At 46.5% G+C, this 17,831-nt stretch overlaps 1 protein-coding gene across 5 annotated transcripts in view; it reads right to left on the minus strand.

Annotated features, from left to right (window-relative positions):
• SCN5A (sodium voltage-gated channel alpha subunit 5) overlaps positions 1-17,831 on the minus strand; it is a 109,351-nt gene that overhangs the window by 41,095 nt on the left and 50,425 nt on the right. For all 5 annotated transcript variants that reach the window (XM_033212071.1, XM_033212068.1, XM_033212069.1 and 2 more), the window contains exons 13-16: positions 16,955-17,087; positions 15,768-16,006; positions 5,084-5,257; positions 3,367-3,717 (exon numbers count right to left, since the gene is read on the minus strand). In XM_033212071.1, coding sequence (XP_033067962.1) covers positions 3,367-3,717; positions 5,084-5,257; positions 15,768-16,006; positions 16,955-17,087 — 897 coding nt within the window. The remainder of the gene's footprint in view (positions 1-3,366; positions 3,718-5,083; positions 5,258-15,767; positions 16,007-16,954; positions 17,088-17,831) is intronic.

Genomic DNA, 17,831 nt, shown 5'->3' on the forward strand with positions numbered 1-17,831 from the left:
CCTACAAGAGTGAAGCTTTAGCTTTTGTTTAAAAAGGAAGGCCTTTGCTGTGTGACAAGGGGCTGGGCTTGTGTCCATTTCCCAGTCTCATGGAGGGTCAGTTAAGATGGCGGTGGGCTGTCCCACATGCATGGGTCAGACTGGCCCATGGCTCACCAGGCCGCCAGGCCACCATGGGCTTGGTGTCTCCTCCCTCCCAGCGCCTTTATGGCAGGGTGGTGTGTGAGGATGGGTGCACAGTTCTATTTGGAAATCCACTCTGAGACTCTGTTCTGGTTTCTCAAGAGCCTCTAAAACACGCCGCTACCAGGGACCCCATCCCTATCAGCAAGCTGGGAATGAGAATTCTGACAAAAGCATCCTCAGAAACATGCCTTTGGCTTAAAAGTAAAACATATTCATGTGGACAGTACGGAAGGTGAAGAGGTAGGCTCTCCCATACTATCTCTATGGAGAGATGATCACTTTTGACACCTGGCAGCCTTCTTTATCATTACTACGGGGTAGAGCATGTGATGCAATTCTGGGCTGCTCTCTACACCGACCTCTGGCCTGGCCCCTGGCCTTTGTCCACAAGGACCCAGGCGTGGCCACCTCTATTCCCAGGAAGAATGCCCACTGGATCCTTCCCCCACAGCCCTCACTCACACCAGGCCCTGCATCCTCCAACCTCCAGGAGTCCTGGGCCTAGGCTGGGAGTAGGGTGGGGGGGGCGGAGGGTGGGTACTTAGGCAGTCATGCCCACCCACACAGGAGTCTAGGGCCCTCCTTGTCGCTGGCTTCAGAAGTTCAGCTTCTTCCAGTGCTTTCCCCATCAATCGTGCCGCTGCTGCTCCCAGCCCTGCCTAATCATCACTTCCCATTTCAATGGCAATCTTGCTTCCTCCCACGCCCAGCAGAGGCCCAATTCCTCAGGCGGCCGGGGAGGGGGCTGCGTGGGCTGGCATTAGCTCCCTCCTCCAGCAGCCTCTAATTTTCTCATCCTCAGGCAGATCTGCTAGGAAATCGCAGGGCTCCGTGTGTCAGGGGTGGCGCAGCGTGGCCCTGGGCTGAGTGCTTGGCAACTCTCATTCTCCCTAGAATAGACAGCCTGGCAGGCCCTGGGGTTGGGATGGGCTGAGCAACCCTCCACCCCAAGGGATAGCTAGTTTGAGGGGACACAAGGGCGGGCTGGGGGCCAGCCAAAGAGCAGGGTTCTAGTGGCATTGTGCACTGAGCCCTGGCTCTGCTCTCTCTGGGCTCTACATTCCTTTGGCCTCTGGGCTCATGGGCCGGCAGGGGAATGATCCCAAACTGGCTGGCCCTGTCCTGGCCTGGATAAGGCACGTGGGAGAAGAAGTCAGACAGGTTTGGGGAAAGACTCTGGAATCTATAGCCGATAGTACTTGCCCCACAGCAGGCTGAAAAAGTGAATGTAAAATCTCTCTATGAGCTGATGTGACCGCACTGCCCACAACAGAGACATACAGCTATGGGTGGGAGCCAGACAATGCAGGTATGCTGCTTGAGCATGTGTGGGCCACCTGTGTACCCAGAAAGGTAGCTTCACATCCACAGTGGACACTGATTGCTGCCTGAACCACTGACTGACCCCAACCTTGCCTCTTCCTAAGGCACCTTCTCTGGTATTTAAATTTTGACCTTTCTCAGTTCCAGAATTCCCCACATTGTAAAGACACAAGACAAGATGCACCTGCCCAAGGACAGACAGGTACCCACAGGAGCAACGGTGTGGGACCCTCATGATGGGACAGAAGAGACTCCTACCACACTACTCAGGATGACATATAAAGACAGCTCCTATGGGCTCCACCTTACCTGGACCACCACCTGTCTGCACCTGTGCTTTGCTCATCCTGCTCCTTCCCTCTTCAGCATTGCCTGTTTATTAGATCAGCTCCAAAATCCCTTCCAGGAAGCTTTCCTTGATTTTCCTAGCTGAGTGGGAACAGTACCCACGGTCTCCTCCTTAATGGCTCTGATCACTCTGACCAGTCAGAGAGTTATTTCAGGCCTGTTTGAACTCTCCACCTCCCCAGTCATCTCTCAAGCTGGTGAGTGATGTCAGGGCTGGCGCTAGACCTCATTTGCCTCTGTATGCCCAACAGCATGTGGCACAATGTTTTCCATGCAACAATGGCTTAGCAAATGTTTAAGATAAATTGAAAAACCATGTGATAATTCATTGATAGTGTATGACAGTAAAACAATGGGTAGATGAACAGATAAGTAAATGAATGAAAACAAAATGAGTAAATAATGAATAAATAGGTAAGTAAGTGAGTAAATGCATAAATGAGCAAAATGCAGTGAAGAGGCCAGGCACAGTGGCTCACATGTGTAATCCCAGCACTTTGGGAGGCCGAGGTAGGCGGATCACCTGAGGTCAGGAGTTTGAGACCAGCCTGGCCAACATAGTGAAACCCTGTCTCTACTAAAAATACAAAAAATTAGTCAGGTATGGTGGTGCATGTCTGTAATCCCAGCTACTTGGGAGGCTGAGGCAGGAGAATCACTTGAACCTGGGAGACAGAGGTTGTAGTGAGCCAAGATGATGCCATTGCACTCCAGCCTGGGCAACAAGAGTGAAACTCAGTCTCAAAAAAAAAATGTGGTGAAGAGTGAGTGAATAGATGGATGGGTCAATGAGTGAGTAAGTAGACAACTGGATAGACAGATGAGTAGATAGATGGAATTGGTGAATGAGTGAATGGTGAGTTGATAGATGGGGGGTGGATGAATGAGTAGAGGAGTGAATTGTTGGGTGAGTGGACAGATGGGTGATGGATGAAGGGAGGGATGGATGGTTATGTAAGTGAATGGATGGGTGGATAGATGAATGGGCATATGGATGCGTAAGTGTGTGAATGGGGGTTGATGAATGGGTGACTGATAAGCAGATTAGTGAATGGATGAGTGAATGAGCAAAAGGGGGTTGATGGATGAATGACAAGGTGAATGAGTGGATAAATGGATGGGTGGCTTGGTAACTAGGGAAGGATCTACTGATCCTTCTGATTGCTGGAGTGGTGAACAGATGGATGGGTGGGTTTGTTGGTGGGTGGGTGATTGATAAGTGGATGATCAATAGGTAGACGGCTGTATGAGCATATAGGTGCAAGAATAAATGGGTACATTGAATAGATGGTTTGTTGGTAAGTATATAGATGGACGAGTAAGTGAGTACATGGCAGGTGGATGAAATAAATGAGTGAGTAGTTAGATGGAAATGTGGGTAAATGAATAGACGGATGGATGGATGGGTAGATGGACTGATAGAAGGGTAAGTAAATGGATAATTGGATGGGTGGGTAGCTGGGTAGATGAGTGGATGGTGTGTGTGTGTGAGGCCCTTGGCCAACTTACCACAAGGTTGCCAATGACCATAACAAGCAAGAAGACCAGCAGGCACAATGACTGCCCAGACACCTCCATGCAGTCCCACATGGTCTCGATCCACTCTCCACAGAGGATGCGGAAGATGATGAGGAAGGCATGGAAGAAGTCCATCATGTGCCAGCGAGGCAGCAGGCCTGAGTCGCTGTCCCTTAGCTCTGAGTAGTTCTTGCCAAAGAGCTGCATGCCCACCACAGCGAAGATGAATACGATGATGGCTAGCACCAGCGTCAGGTTCCCCAGTGCCCCCACTGAGTTCCCGATGATCTTGATGAGTGTGTTCAGGGTGGGCCACGATTTGGCCAGCTTGAAGACCCGCAGCTGGGGAAGGAGGAAGAGCAGGGGACCTTGTGAGGGTCACTGGCTCCTGCTGCCCACAGGCACCCTCACTCTCTCTAGCTCCTGCCTGAAAGTCCAGGGAGTTCTTGGAGGGCACTGACACCTATTTTTCCCCTCATTTTTCCCAGAGCACCCACTATTGTTTGTCTCCACAGCCTGAGGGCAGCTTCACTGGGCACTGCTCTGGGAGTCAGGTCAACAGCTCCAGCCTCACCTCCCCAACTCATCCCTTCTCTTCGTCCCCACACCAGCTTCCTCTCTGCCTTGGCCTCACTTCCAGGATCTGCCCACTACATTCTCTCAACAGGGAGTGTCCTTGCTCTTTCATACCTGTCCTCATCAGGTATCCTTTGGGGCAGCTCAAACCATCTCTGAGTCGTCCAGTCACCTCTGCCTCTCAGTCATCACAGAGAAAGGGGGGAAGGTGCTTAACACTTACTGAATGTCTGCGTGCCAGGCCTTGTGCTTAGAATGGATGAACTCAGTCAGAACTCCCAATAACCACATGAGGTTGGCATTGGTATTACCTCATTTGACAGAAGAAGCTGCCAACCCTCACAGGTGGAGTAACTTGTCTAAGTCCCTTGGTTCATAGCAGTGGAGTCAGGACTAGAACCCACAGCCTTGGCTTTCCCTCCTGCCCCCACCATCCTGCCTTCCTACACACTCCCCGCCGCTCCACACCCATCCACTGTATGTGCAGCAACCCACAGTGCTCAGGACCTCCTCCAGAAAGCCTTCCCTGACTACACCTCCCGCGCCATGTCTGGACCTCTCAAGCATTTCAAGCTCCAAGTGTGGTCCACAGACCAGCAGCTTTGACATCACCTGAGACTCACTGAATCAGCATATGCATTTTAACAAGATCCCCAGGTGATTTGTGTGTGCATTAATATTTTAAAGATGCTGATTCAGAAACCAGCAGGCAGAACCTCGGATGAGCAGTTAGCAGCCCAGCTCCCTCTGTTATCTGCCATGTAGCTTTGGGAAATTCGTTTCATCTCTCTGAGTCTCCTCATCTGTGAAATGGAAATGTAGTAATACCACCCCCACTCCTGGATCCTGTGAAGGCTAAAAGGGTCACATTGGACCACAAAGGGCTTTGCAATTCATCAGGATGGCCACCACAATTGCTCCTCTGGAGGAATGTCTCCTGCCTTGCCTGCCTCTGTACCCCCACCATCACCAGCACCGGGCCAGGCATCCAGGGGTATCTAGCAAATGGCTGTTGGGTGAAGGCATGACAGATCAAAGTAGGGATGACCAAGTGATGACCTCAGATTGGGTTGTGCCCAGCCCTCCGCCCCCAGCCTGCCCACCCCCCCTTGTGGTGGGTCCAGCCAGGTACCAGGCGGAAGGAGCGCAGCACCGACAAGTTGCTCATGCGGGACAGGCCCAGCTCCATGAGGCTAAGGATGACGATGATGCTGTCAAAGATGTTCCAGCCCTGTTGGAAGTAGTAGTAGGGGTCGAGGGCAATGATCTTGAAGGTCATCTCTGCTGTGAAAATCCCTGTGAAGACCTGGGGAGGGAGCAGGAATTGTTCGGGATGGAAAGACCCCCTGGCCAGCAGGGGCACCTGCCTCCTGACTCTTGCTGTGACAGGGGCTCCCTCCAGGGCTGCCAGCTCTGATTGCGCCCAGGCTCCCAGTGGGGGTTTGCTTGGCCATGGCCCAGCCCTTGGGGACAGCTCTCTTCTCCAGCCTGCTCCCCCAGCCCTTGCAGCTGCTCACCAAGCACACCAGGCACACAGCTTGGCCGTCGGGAATGGCCTGGGCCCTTTTCAGGCTCCACAGAGACTCAGAGCTCTAGGGGGCCCCTGCGGTGGACAGTGACATGACCTAGCGCTAGACTTCTGATCTGTGTGTCCACAGGAAGGGCTTTCACCTGACACATGCCGAATCCACGCATCACCATGACGCTCATGGCTCCCTGACCCAGGGTCTCTGTCCTTGCTGTTCCTGCTCCTCAGGAGGCCCTTCCTCCTCATCCACCTACTGGACTCTGCCCACTGTGATAATCAGCAGCCACTGCCTCCCGAGGGCTACATGCCAAGTGCTGGTCACAACACTCTGCACATGTTGTTTCTTTTGATTCATCCAGCAACCCCATTAGGAAATATCATTGCCTGCAGTTTATAGGTAAGGAAACTGAGGCACTGAGAGGTTAAGTAACTTGTCTGGGGTCATGTAGCTATTAAGTTTGAGAATGAGGAGAGGAACCCAGTGCTGCTCTCCAGAATTTAGGGAAACCTCCTCTCTCTTCTAGAAACATTCCTGAGTGGACAGAGGCTGAACTTTGCTTGGACTTACAAGTCCCAAGCTGCCCAGCCTTGGCCAGCAGAACCCTGTGGCCAAGGATCCCATGGTGCAGTGGACCAGAGAGCCGTGCCAGCTGCCCTGCAGTGTGCCAATTGATAGGAGCCCGGTTCCCAGAGGAGAGAATGTTCTGTGACGGTGTGGATGGCAGGAAGTCGGGGTCCTGTATGCAAGGCCTCTTGACCATGCTGAGGAGCTGGGGGGCTGTCCTGAGGGCAGTGAGGAGGCACTCAGGGTCTTTTGGAGGGGAGAGCTAAAGCCAGAGGGCCAGAGTACCCCTGAGAACAGTGTCAGGCCTGCAGCAGTTGTAAGGAGGTGGGGGTCAGAGACGGGCATTGCCGAGGCACCTCACCGGGGTTGGCAATCAGGTGGGGAGGTCACTCTGGTCTGGGCACCTGCTCTGACGGAGCTCTGTGCTAGAAAGAGAGGCATTTGCTGGCCACCCCAGTGCCATCCTCTCCCCATCAGCTCAGAAGAGGCCCTGTGGAGGTGGGCTGGAGGGCAGCGGGATGCTGTTGGCTCAGGGGTAGGCACCAGGAGGGCAGGTGGGCGGGCTCCTCAGCACTGCCACACACGGCACCACCCACCAGCCCAGCCCTCCTGACTTCAGGGGTCCCTTTAGTGCTTGTGCCCAGAGGGAACTGCTCCTCCATCAGCCGGGTCTTGGGAAAGGGAAGGACCCTGAAATCCTCCAGCCTCAGTTTGCATTCCTCACACATAGAGAGACAGCCTTGAGACCTGCTTCTCTCCCCAGCACCCAAACCTGCTTCCATACCTTTTCCAACCCCCCACCCCATTGCCTGTTGCTCTCCTGTTCCAGCCACGCCTGTTCCTTGCTGTCCCCTCCTCGGGGCCTTTGCACTTGCTGCTCCCTTTCCCTGGGTCATGCCTCTCCCCAGCCGCATAACTCACTCCCTTCAGAGCCACCTGATCCATGGGTGTCCTGGTAACTTAAAATGTGCCTCCCTCCCACCAAATTCCCTATTCCCCATCCTTGCTTCATTTTCCTCTGCCTCACACCACCATCTAACAGCTATTTGTTTATCGAGCCTCGTCTGTTTAGAAGATAGGCTGTGTGATGGCAGGGACCTTTCCCTACTGTACCTGGAACGATGACCAGCCCATAGGTGGTCCACTAGTATCTGTTGAATAGATGAACAAATGTTTGAGCCTTTGACCTTCCGTGCGCCATGTCCTGCCTGTCCTGTGCTGCTCTGCTTACTTCCAGGAGCCTTCCCTACCCAGCCTGAGACACACACAGCTGTGCTTAGAGCCCTCACTCAGCAGCACAGCCTGCACAGTTTCCCTGAGAGCCCCCACAGGTGGGGCCCGGGTAGCGCCTCCCTTGGACCTCCACTTCTGATCTTCCCCAGCACTGCCGGGGTGCACCAGGGTGGGTCTGACACCCATGAGTGCCGACACTCATTTCTAGAGAAGGGAGCTCAGGAAAAGCCCTGCACCTCACTTTGTCCAGGCTCCCAGCTGTTTTGGTGGCGAGATGGCAGTGATCAGGTGGAGCTAGGACTCAGGAAAAAAAAGACAGGAGAGGTTCTTGGGGAGTGCCCTTCAGGGAAACGATTAAAGGTTTTTCAGGGACCTACAGCATCACCTGGAAGCTCTTTGGAAACGCTGAATCTTGCAAGACCCCTGAATTAGAATCTACATTTTGACTAGATTCCTGGGATTTAAAGTTCAAGTGCTGTTTTTGACCATGAGCTCTCAAACTTGGTGCACTCTGTAATCACCTAGGGAGCTTTAAAAATATGGATGCCTGGGTCACATCCTAGAGATTCTAGTTACATTGGACTGGAGTGGAACCCAGGTATGGGGATTCAAAAGAGAAAAAAACGTCCCAGGTGATTCTAATGTGTAGCTAAGCTTGAGAAGTACATACATTTTGGTAACAGACCTCCTCCTTCCACAGGCTCATGCCAGGCTTTCTAAGGCCGTGTGATCAAAGCTTGATGGTTTAAGATATGCAGAGAATGGTGGCCAGGCTGGGATTCCAGAGCAGGGGCTGCCTCTGTGTGATCTTGGGCCAGTTTCTTCAGCTCTCTGAGCCTTGAGGGTCCTCATATATAAAATGGGGATAATAGTAACAACTCCATAGGAGGTTTCTAGGAGTTATAGCTAACGGCTGTGAAGTGGATACTCCGCATGAGAGGGTGATTACTGTTACTGTCAGCAGCATTTATTGTGATTGCTGAGAGTGGCCAAGAGCTCCAGACCCAGGCAGGGGCTGCCTTCAGATATAAACAACTCTGCATGTTTTATAGGCTCACTGGGATCTGGCAGATGGAGGCTCTGAGCGTGGTGACCCACTTCCCCTAACTCCTGGCAGGAGGTTCACTGAGCAATGAGTGCAAATGGCCGCTTTCCAGGAATTGGGGGAACTTACGGGGAACCCCAAATTCTCTTTGACCTTGGCATATGACTTTAATGGGACTATATTCCATGCACTATAAACCTGTATCTAAAACATAGTACCTTGTGAACATCCTTCCATGCCAATTAAACACAATCTACAGCATCATTTTTCCTTCCTTCCTTCCTTCCTTCCTTCCTTTTCTTCCTTTCCTTCCTTCCTTCCTTCTTTCTTTCCTGCCTCCCTCCCTCCCTCCCCCTCTCTCTCTCTTTCTTTCTTTTTTTTTTTTTTTTACATTTGTGGCACATTCCACTGTACAGATATGCTATAACTGATTTAGCCATTTCCCTGTGATAGTCATTCCTTTTCCCCTATTAAAAACATTGCCACAATAAATATCCTTTTACATGCTTGTTTTAAAGCAACTTGTCTAATTCTTTTCTTAGGAAAGATTTCTGGAGATGAAATTGTGTAGTCAAGGAATGTTTTTCAGAGATTCTGACACATAGTGCTAAATGATCCTCGGAGAAAGGCTTTAACCAATTCCACGAGCTGCATGTGAGTAACTGCCTCCCTTTAACTATGCTAATACTGAGTACTCCGTTCCCATGACCTTTTCTCATCCAACAGGACATTCTTGTTTTATTGGACATTTCTTTTTGTTTTATATTTCTTATTTGATGAAATTTTCTGTTCATATCCTTTGCTCTTAATTGTTCTATTAAGGTGTTTGCTTTTTTGTATGGTTTATAAACATACTTTATATATTACCCTTTTGTCTATTAGTACTATTTGTATTGTCACAACTTTCCTGATTTGTCATTTACCTTTATTGTATTTGTTTACACTTTAAAATACTTAAAGTGTAAGTATAGGATAATAAGATGATTACCTGTGCACCTACCACCAAACTCTAATGAATGTTAACATCTTGCCATATTTGTTTCAAATCTTGTTTTCTTTCTCCTTACCAAAAAAAAAAAAAAAAAAAAGCAAATACTTAAATAGCATTTGATGTATGCCAGGCACTGTTCTAGTGTTTTACATATATTAAATCATTTAACCCTCACAGTAACCCTATGAGATATGTAATGCTTATTCTCCCCATTTTACAGATAGGGAAACTGAGATACAAAGGAGTTAAACAAGTAATTCAAATGATGGCTTCCACTATGAATTCTTACCCATCATGTGCCATCACAGATAAACCAGGAGCCACCCATAGTACTGTATTCATTCCAAGGTAATCACTATCCTAAATTTGATGTTTATCATTTCTACACATTTTTACATTTTTAATGTATATAACAACAACACATAGTATTTTTGTATTCTCTTAACTTTATGTAAATAAGCTATGCTTTATATATTCTCTTTCAAGTTCCTTTTATTTTTAACATTGTGTTTGAGATTTATTGACACATGTATATGTATCCATTCTAATTGTGTACAGTATTTCTTTTTTTTTTTTTTTTTTTTTTGAGACGGAGTCTCGCTTAGTTGCCCAGGCTGGAGTGCAGTGGCTCGATCTTGGCTCACTGCAAGCTCCGCCTCCCGGGTTCACACCATTCTCCTGCCTCAGCCTCCCAAGTAGCAGGGACTAGAGGCGCCCGCCACCGTGCCCGGCTAATTTTTTTTTGTATTTTTAGTAGAGACAGGGTTTCACCGTGTTAGCCAGGATGATCTCGGTCTCCTGACCTCATGATCCGCCCATCTCGGCCTCCCAAAGTGCTGGGATTACAGGCTTGAGCCACCACGCCTGGCCTGTGTACAGTATTTCATTGTATGAGTACACCACAATTTATTTATCCACTTTATAAAATTAATGGACATTTATATTGATTCTAACTTCCCCTATGACTAAACATACTGTAAAGAACTTTCTTATACATGTTTCTTTGTACAGATGTGTGAGACTTTCTTAAGAATATATATATATATATATGGAATTGTTGAGTTGTAGGGTATACAGTATATATCTGTGATTTAGCAGATATTGTTCAATTGCTCCCCAAATGGTTGTACCAAATCCACACTCTTACAAGCTGTGAATTCCCACTGTTTCACATCCTTGTCAACACACAGAAGCCTAGTTTTTATTCTGTTAGGGCAAGAAACAGTATTTCAATGTTGCTTTAATTTCCATTCCTCTGTTTCTCTTCATTTGTTTATAACCATCTGAATTACCTCTTCTGTGATTTGCTTGTCATTTCCTTTGTCCATTGTTGTGGTTGTGTTTTTATCATTTTATCACTATCCGTCTTTTCCTATTGATGTGTAAATCTTCAATATTGCCTGGATTCCATGTATTTCTAGTTAAATACTTATCATAATATCAATTTCCAGTTTGTGGTAGTGATTTCACTTAGTTTGTAATATTCCTTGTTGTACAGAGATTACAAATTTTAACAATTTATAATTTAGCAATCTTTTCTTTCATGATGTAAGCTTTTTTGGATTATTGAAGGCCTTCCCAACCCCAAGATCTTAAAGCTTTTTCTCCTGTTGTTATTCCAAAAACTTTAAAGTTTTGCTTTATCACATTTAGGTGTTAAGTACAATTCCCCTGCATCTAATTTAAGAATATGATATGAGGTAGGGATCTAAATTGATTTTCTTCCACGCAGATAACCATTCTCCCAGCATCATTTATTAAACAGTCCCATCCTTTTCCTACTGATTTATTTTGTTTTATTTTATTTTATTTTATTTTTTGAGAAAGGGTCTCACTCTGTCACCCAGTCTGGGGTGTAGTGGTGCGATCTCAGCTCACTGCAACCTCCACCTCCCAGGTTCAAGTGATTCTCCTGCTTCGGCCTCCTGAGTAGCTGGGACTACAGGTGCATGCCACCATACCCAGCTAATTTTTGTATTTTTAGTAGAGACAGGCTTTCACCATGTTGGCCAGGCTGGTCTCTAACTCCTGACCTCAGATGATCTGCTCACCTCGGCTGGCCTCCCAAAGTGCTGAGGTTACAGGCATGAGCCACCGCACCCGGCCTTTTCCTACTGATTTATAATACCATCTCTGTTATTTATCAAGTTACCAAATATGGATTGTTCTATTTCTATGTTCTCAATTCTGTAGCACAATCTTTTTTTCCATCCCTGCATCAATACTCTAATATTTTTAGCTTTCTAAGATATCTTAACATACTATGGTAAATTCCCTACCTTAGTCCTTAATTTATCTTGATCTGCTTTACTTTCCATATGAGTTTTAGGATTATCTTGTCAAGTTCCATTAAAAAAAGTATTGAGATTTTGACTGGAATTACATTGAACTTATAGGTTAATTTGGGAAGAATTTGTATCTCTACAATAGTCATACTTTCATTCATGAAAATGGCACATCTCTCCACTTTTATGTCTTCTTTTATGTTTTTTGGCAGTTTCATAGTTTTTCATACAAAATTTGCATATCTTTTGTTATATTTATTGCTAAATTTCTCATAGTTTTTATTGTGATCATAAGTGATAACTTTAAAAATTTATTTTCTCCAATTGATTGTTGATGGTGACTAGGAACACTATTTGGAATACTGAAGCTGTACCCACTAATATTGCTGAACTCTCGTATTAGTTCTAACAGCCTTTCTGTAGATTTTCTAAAACGATTTAAATAGACAACAACATAATCTGGAAAATAATGTCAGATATGTTTTTCTTCCTTCTTTCTTCTATTTCTTCTCTTCATCTCTCTATATTACATTCTGGGCAACTTTATTAGATCTAAATTTACAATCATTTAATTATCTTCCCAACTGTATTAATATGCTATTTGATGTGTACATTGAAATTTTAATCTCAATGGCTATATTTTTCATTTATGGAGATTTTATTTGGTTCCTTTTCAAAGCTGTATTATTTTCTTATGTTTTTAATCTCTTATTGTATGTCTCTGGTTATTATGAACTTTTTTTTTTTTTTTTTTTGAGCAGAGTCTCATCCTGTCACCAAGACTGGAGTGCAGTGATATGATCTCAGCTCACTGCAATCTTGGCCCCACTGGGGATCCAAGTGATCCTCCCACCTCAGCCTCCCAAGTAGCTAGGACCACAGGTGCACACCACCACACCTGGCTATTTTTGTGTATTTGTAGTAGAGACAGGGTCTTGTCATGTTGTCCGGGCTGGTCTCGAATTCCTGAGCTCAAGCAATCTGCCCGCCTCGGCCTCCCAAACTGCTGGAATTAGAGGTGTGAAATACCACACCTGGCCAATTATGAACATTTTTATCATCTCTATCAAGCAATTCTACTATGTGACATTTTTAAGGGGATAGCCTGATCGTATCTGTGCGTGTGTGTGTCTGCTGACTCTTCCTCATGGTGGAATATTTCCTTCTGTGTTTTATAATTTGCGCAATCCAGCTTGACCTGGGCCAAAGGTGTGTCCTTCCAGAGAAGTTTTCTTCCCTTTTAGGGGCCCCAAGACATTATTCTAGGATCACTTTCTATGTTAATTTTTTAGATGTAGGTTCCAGGACTACTCAGGTATAAATATGAACCCCAAATCTGTATGAGGCCAAATCCATAGTCACAGCCTTTCAGGGGTTACTTTTTTCCTTTCCAGCCCCGACTATGACAGGGCTTCTCTATCATTTCCCAGGGTTTGTGTGTAGGTTTTTTCTGGATCACCATTTTTCTGAATGTAGGGTCATATTCTTATGGGGCTACTCAGTTTCGACCCCTACTCACACTGTCCCAAGGTTGAGTGTCTTGTCTCTACATGCTCATTAAAATCCAAGCCTCCAGACTATGCAAATCAACACCTCCCCACCCCACCCAGGGCAGCTACACAGCCATTTCACAAATTTACTGCTATGGTTTTTAAGCTTCTTTTTGTTTTTGGCACTTCGGGTTTCCGTTACAGTAGCCCCCTCTTATCTATGGGCAATACATTCCAACAAGGCTCCTAGTGAGTGCCTGAAACCATGGATATTACTGAACCCTATGTATACTATGTCTTTTCCTAAATCTACATACCTCTGACAAAGTTTGATTTATAAATTGGGCACAATAAGAGATGAACAACTTCTCTTTGTCATATATTTGGCTTCTCTTTGGCACATCTGTATTGCCAGCATCATTACTCTTCTGCTTTGGAGAATAAGGATTAAGTACAATAAGGGTTACTGGAACACAAACACTGTGAAACCACAACAGTCTATTTGATAACAGAGATCGCTAGTAAATGACTAATGGGTAGGTTGCATATAGAGCATGATACACTGAACAAAGAGACAATTCATGTCCCCGAGCAGAATGGAGTAAGACAGTGTGAGATTTCATCGTAATACTCAAAAGGGTGTGCCATTTAAAACTAATGAATTGTTTATTTCTGGAATTTTCTATTTAATATTTTCACATCATGGGTGACCATGGGTAACTGAAACCACGGAAAGCAGAATTGTGGATAAGAGGAACTACTGTACTTTCTCATACACTTAGCTATGTAATTCAAAGAACGTTTGCTGTATTTTAAATTGTTTATTAATAGGAGACTTTTCAGATTTTCTTGTCCATAATATTGCTGGAAACAGAAGTTTCATTTGCCTTTTACCTTTATTTGTATGATGGGCTAAAAAGTTAGTTAAATCTATCAGTCTTCTCCTTTATGGAATTTGTCTTCAGATACATGCTTAGAAAGGCTTTTCCCAAGCTGGTTATTTACTCATGCTTATTTTTATGGTATTGTTTCTTAACACTTAATATTTAAACTACCTAGAATATATTAAATGCAATAAAATCAAAACCTTACATACTAGCAATAAAGCTATTCAAACAGAACAAAATATAGCTATAACCCAACTACACTGCCTGTTATCTATAATTTAACGACAAGTTTAATACAACTGCAGTTTAGCCACAACTTGCTGACCCAGTGAAGCCACCAGTGCTGTTCATCACACCTAACTTGCTGCTCAGTCCAACCCAATGGTCACAACCTGATAAAACCACACTCAACTGAAACCCTGCATAACTACCATCTGAAGACCACCCAACATTCCCAACAGTGCCATGAGACCGCTACCCACTGAGATGTAGCTTTCCCTTCTGTTTGCACACAGAAGGAAAGAAAAGTAAAATTGCAGCAAGTGGACTCAAATTGGTGAAAAAAATCTCAATAGGCCCTGCAGAGAACTATCTAGAGTCCTGGATTTGGAAAGTAAGAAGAAAAGAAAATCCTCATACCCCACAGTGTGAGAGACCTACCTGCCTATGGGGGTCACTTGAACAGCTGGGCCTGAGACAGGCTGGCTCTGCAGTAAGAGCAAGCTTAGATCAAGTGGGGCCAGAAGTCCCCCTACCATCCTCACACCAACCTCAATGGTGATCTCAGAAGCTCCTTTTTGAGGCCAGTGGGCTCACGGCAACTCTGCCCTGGGATCCTCTAAAGACGAGCTGACTCTGTTTACCTGGACTGATCCAATATGGACCTGTCCTGGGAGCTGAGAGATGCCCAACTCTGCCCCTGCTATGTCATCCCTCCGGTCTCTGGGCCTCGGTTTCCCTATCTGTATAATAAAGAGGCAGGACTTGATTTGGTATCAAGAAAAAAAAAATCGGAATTAGAACCCAGACATTCTGACTTCCAGGAGCAATCTAACAACAACGACAATAGCACAGCTATCATTTGTTTTGAGTGCTTACTGCTTATCAATCTATGAGCCAAGCAGATTATAGATATTATCTTATTCAATCCTCATTACCTTCCTATGAGGTTGATATTGTCATACTAATTTCCCATTTATTGAATTCAACAAATATTTATTGGGCCAATTACTGAGTAAATTGCTTGAGATCAGCTAGTTAGTAAGAGCTGAGTCAGAATTCAAATCTGGCTCTGCCTGATTTACTTACTACACCCAGCTATCCATCCATCCATCCATCCATCCATCCATCCATCCACCCATCCCTCCATCTTTCCCTCCTTCTATCCAACCATTCATCCACAATTTCCCCCATCAACAACACTGATGCAAGCTCGGTCCATAAGAGAACTACCTCCTTCTGCACACACTCTCCTCCATCTACAAATTACAAAATCTCAAGTCTCCACACATTTCAGGTTTACCCCCAGCTCACTTTTGTTTTCTAGATGGTGAACATCTGCATAAACTTTTCACTCCACCCTCCCACTCCAAATCTACATTTCTCAGCTCCATAGAAGCTGATCTTGAGATTCCCTCCCTCCTCCAAGATGTCTTCTGTGATGATTCCCACCCTCAAAAGATCCTTCTGTGTGCAGGATCCCTTCTCCCTTACCCATGAAGGCTGTGCCAGCTGCCCGAGGTTCCCTTCTGCCAGGATGCCCATTTGATAGCCAGCTGCAGGTGGCTCTTACCAGGTTTCCGACCTGCAGCATCTCCTCGAATTCACTTGTCATGTTGTAGTGCTCCAGCGCCATGAAGAGTGTGTTGAGCACGATGCACATAGTGATGGCGAGGTCAGCAAATGGGTCCATGACCACCAACTTCACTCCCTGCTTGATGGACGTCCACAGTGGGCAGCACTCCCAGATCAGGTAGCGCTGGGCGAGGCGGTTCCAGCATGGTGGACACTTGCGGCGAGACTCCTCTAACTCTGAGGGGACAGCCAGTGAGTTAGTTTGATTCTGTTGACTGAGCCATATGTATCTGGAATACCTTCCAGAAAAGATTTATGACTTGCTTTGGGAGATGACAGGGCTGCTACATGACAGTGGGACAGTGGGGGCAGGGAAGGCCAAGGGAATGGTGGCTTGTGTCTTGGCTCCTTAGTCTGGAAATATGAGAGAAGAGGGCCATAGGGACAGGAAACAGAGATGGAGGCGGGGAAAATGGGGACAGGAGAGATTATTAGGACAAACGTACAACTGCTTAAGACAACAGTCCCACATAGACCTGGGGACACTCGGGGAGGACAGGCTGAAAATGATGAAACAGTAATGGGGACAGGCAAGTTCGGACACAAGGACACCTGGGACAGAATGGGTAGGGACAGATGTGGACATCTAGGATGTGTCAGGACAAATGGGAGAGGGGATGCCGAGGACAGGCTGGAAAAGATGAGAATACATCCGAGATAGGAGGGAACAAGATCAGGATGGGGGGTGCCAAATTCAGACTGGAAGGGATGTGGAGTTGCCTAGGGCAGGAATGGCTGGGAAAGATGTGGGATGCCTGGAATAGCCTGAAGTAGATACGGGAATAGCTAGAACAGACATGGGTGTGCTCAGGACAGGATAGTCCTAGACAAACATGGTTATGGTTGGGAGACGATGGAATGAGATTGATAAGCATCTGGGATAGGCCAGATGTGGGAGTGTTTGGGAGAAACACAGACATGGTGATGCCCAGGAGAGAACAAGCTGAAACAGATGAGAAGAGACGGAAGGACAGGCAAGGCTCCACAGAACAGAGAAGGCTGGGACAGTGTCGGGATGTCCAAAGCAGGCCAAGACAAATGGGGGATGCCTGGATCAGGCTGGGATGAAGGTAAGGGTGCCTGCAGCAGAGGTGGGGAGTATTTAAATGACCTGGGGGTGCTGACCTTCCAGTGCGCTGGTGAGGACACTGACTGCGCTGAGAGCCCGCTGCCGTGCTCCTGGCTCCTCGAAGCCATCTATACACGGAACCTGGGGGGTCAGCATCTGGGGCCCGCCTGGCTCCTCCGATGGTGTGGTCTGAGTGCAATCAGGAGAGTGGCGTCAGCCTGGAGAAAGGGGTCCTGCCCCTAGCTCTAGTCCTGCCCCTAGCTCTAGTCCTGCTGGGGTGGCCATTCCAGACTCAGGCTGGGGATGCCATCAAGATGAAGGTCTTGATGGGACACTGGATGCTAGGCTTCTCTGTTCCCAACTCCCTCCCAGTTAAGAACTCCCTCCACCCCTCCTGCCAATCACTGTCTCCTTCATTCTCGTTTCTTCTTCACTGCCTCTCATCAGCAGTGATTCCTGAGTGTGGTCAGGAAGCTACACATATCACAGGTCCTCCCTGAGCCTGATGCTGTCATACACATTAGTACATGCAAAAATGATCTGGGAGTCTTAATTGACCACAAGCTTCCTAGCGTCAAGAGCATAAAGAAGCCGAAAAAAAATCTAACATGCTCTAAGATAATGCTAATAGAAGGATAAAGTACAATGCTTATACATGGCTGGTGGGAGGCTGTGTCTTTTGTGGGGGCAGTCAGGCTGGATTTACCAAGAAAATTTTAAATTGGCCCTCCAAGTCCTCATCTGGTAATCTAACTTCATAAATAATTACATATGTGCATCAAAAATACACATAAATGATGTTCATTGCAGCACTGTTCCTAATACCATAAGAACAAAACAACCAATCAATAGCAACCATATTCAAATCAATTATAGACACAATCCAACTCTGGGCTCTGATAGACAACAAAGAGAATGAGGCAGTTCTTTGTA

The sequence above is a fragment of the Trachypithecus francoisi genome, unplaced genomic scaffold (genome assembly GCF_009764315.1).
Source record: "Trachypithecus francoisi isolate TF-2019V2 unplaced genomic scaffold, Tfra_2.0 Lachesis_group0, whole genome shotgun sequence".
Lineage (NCBI taxonomy): Eukaryota > Metazoa > Chordata > Mammalia > Primates > Cercopithecidae > Trachypithecus > Trachypithecus francoisi.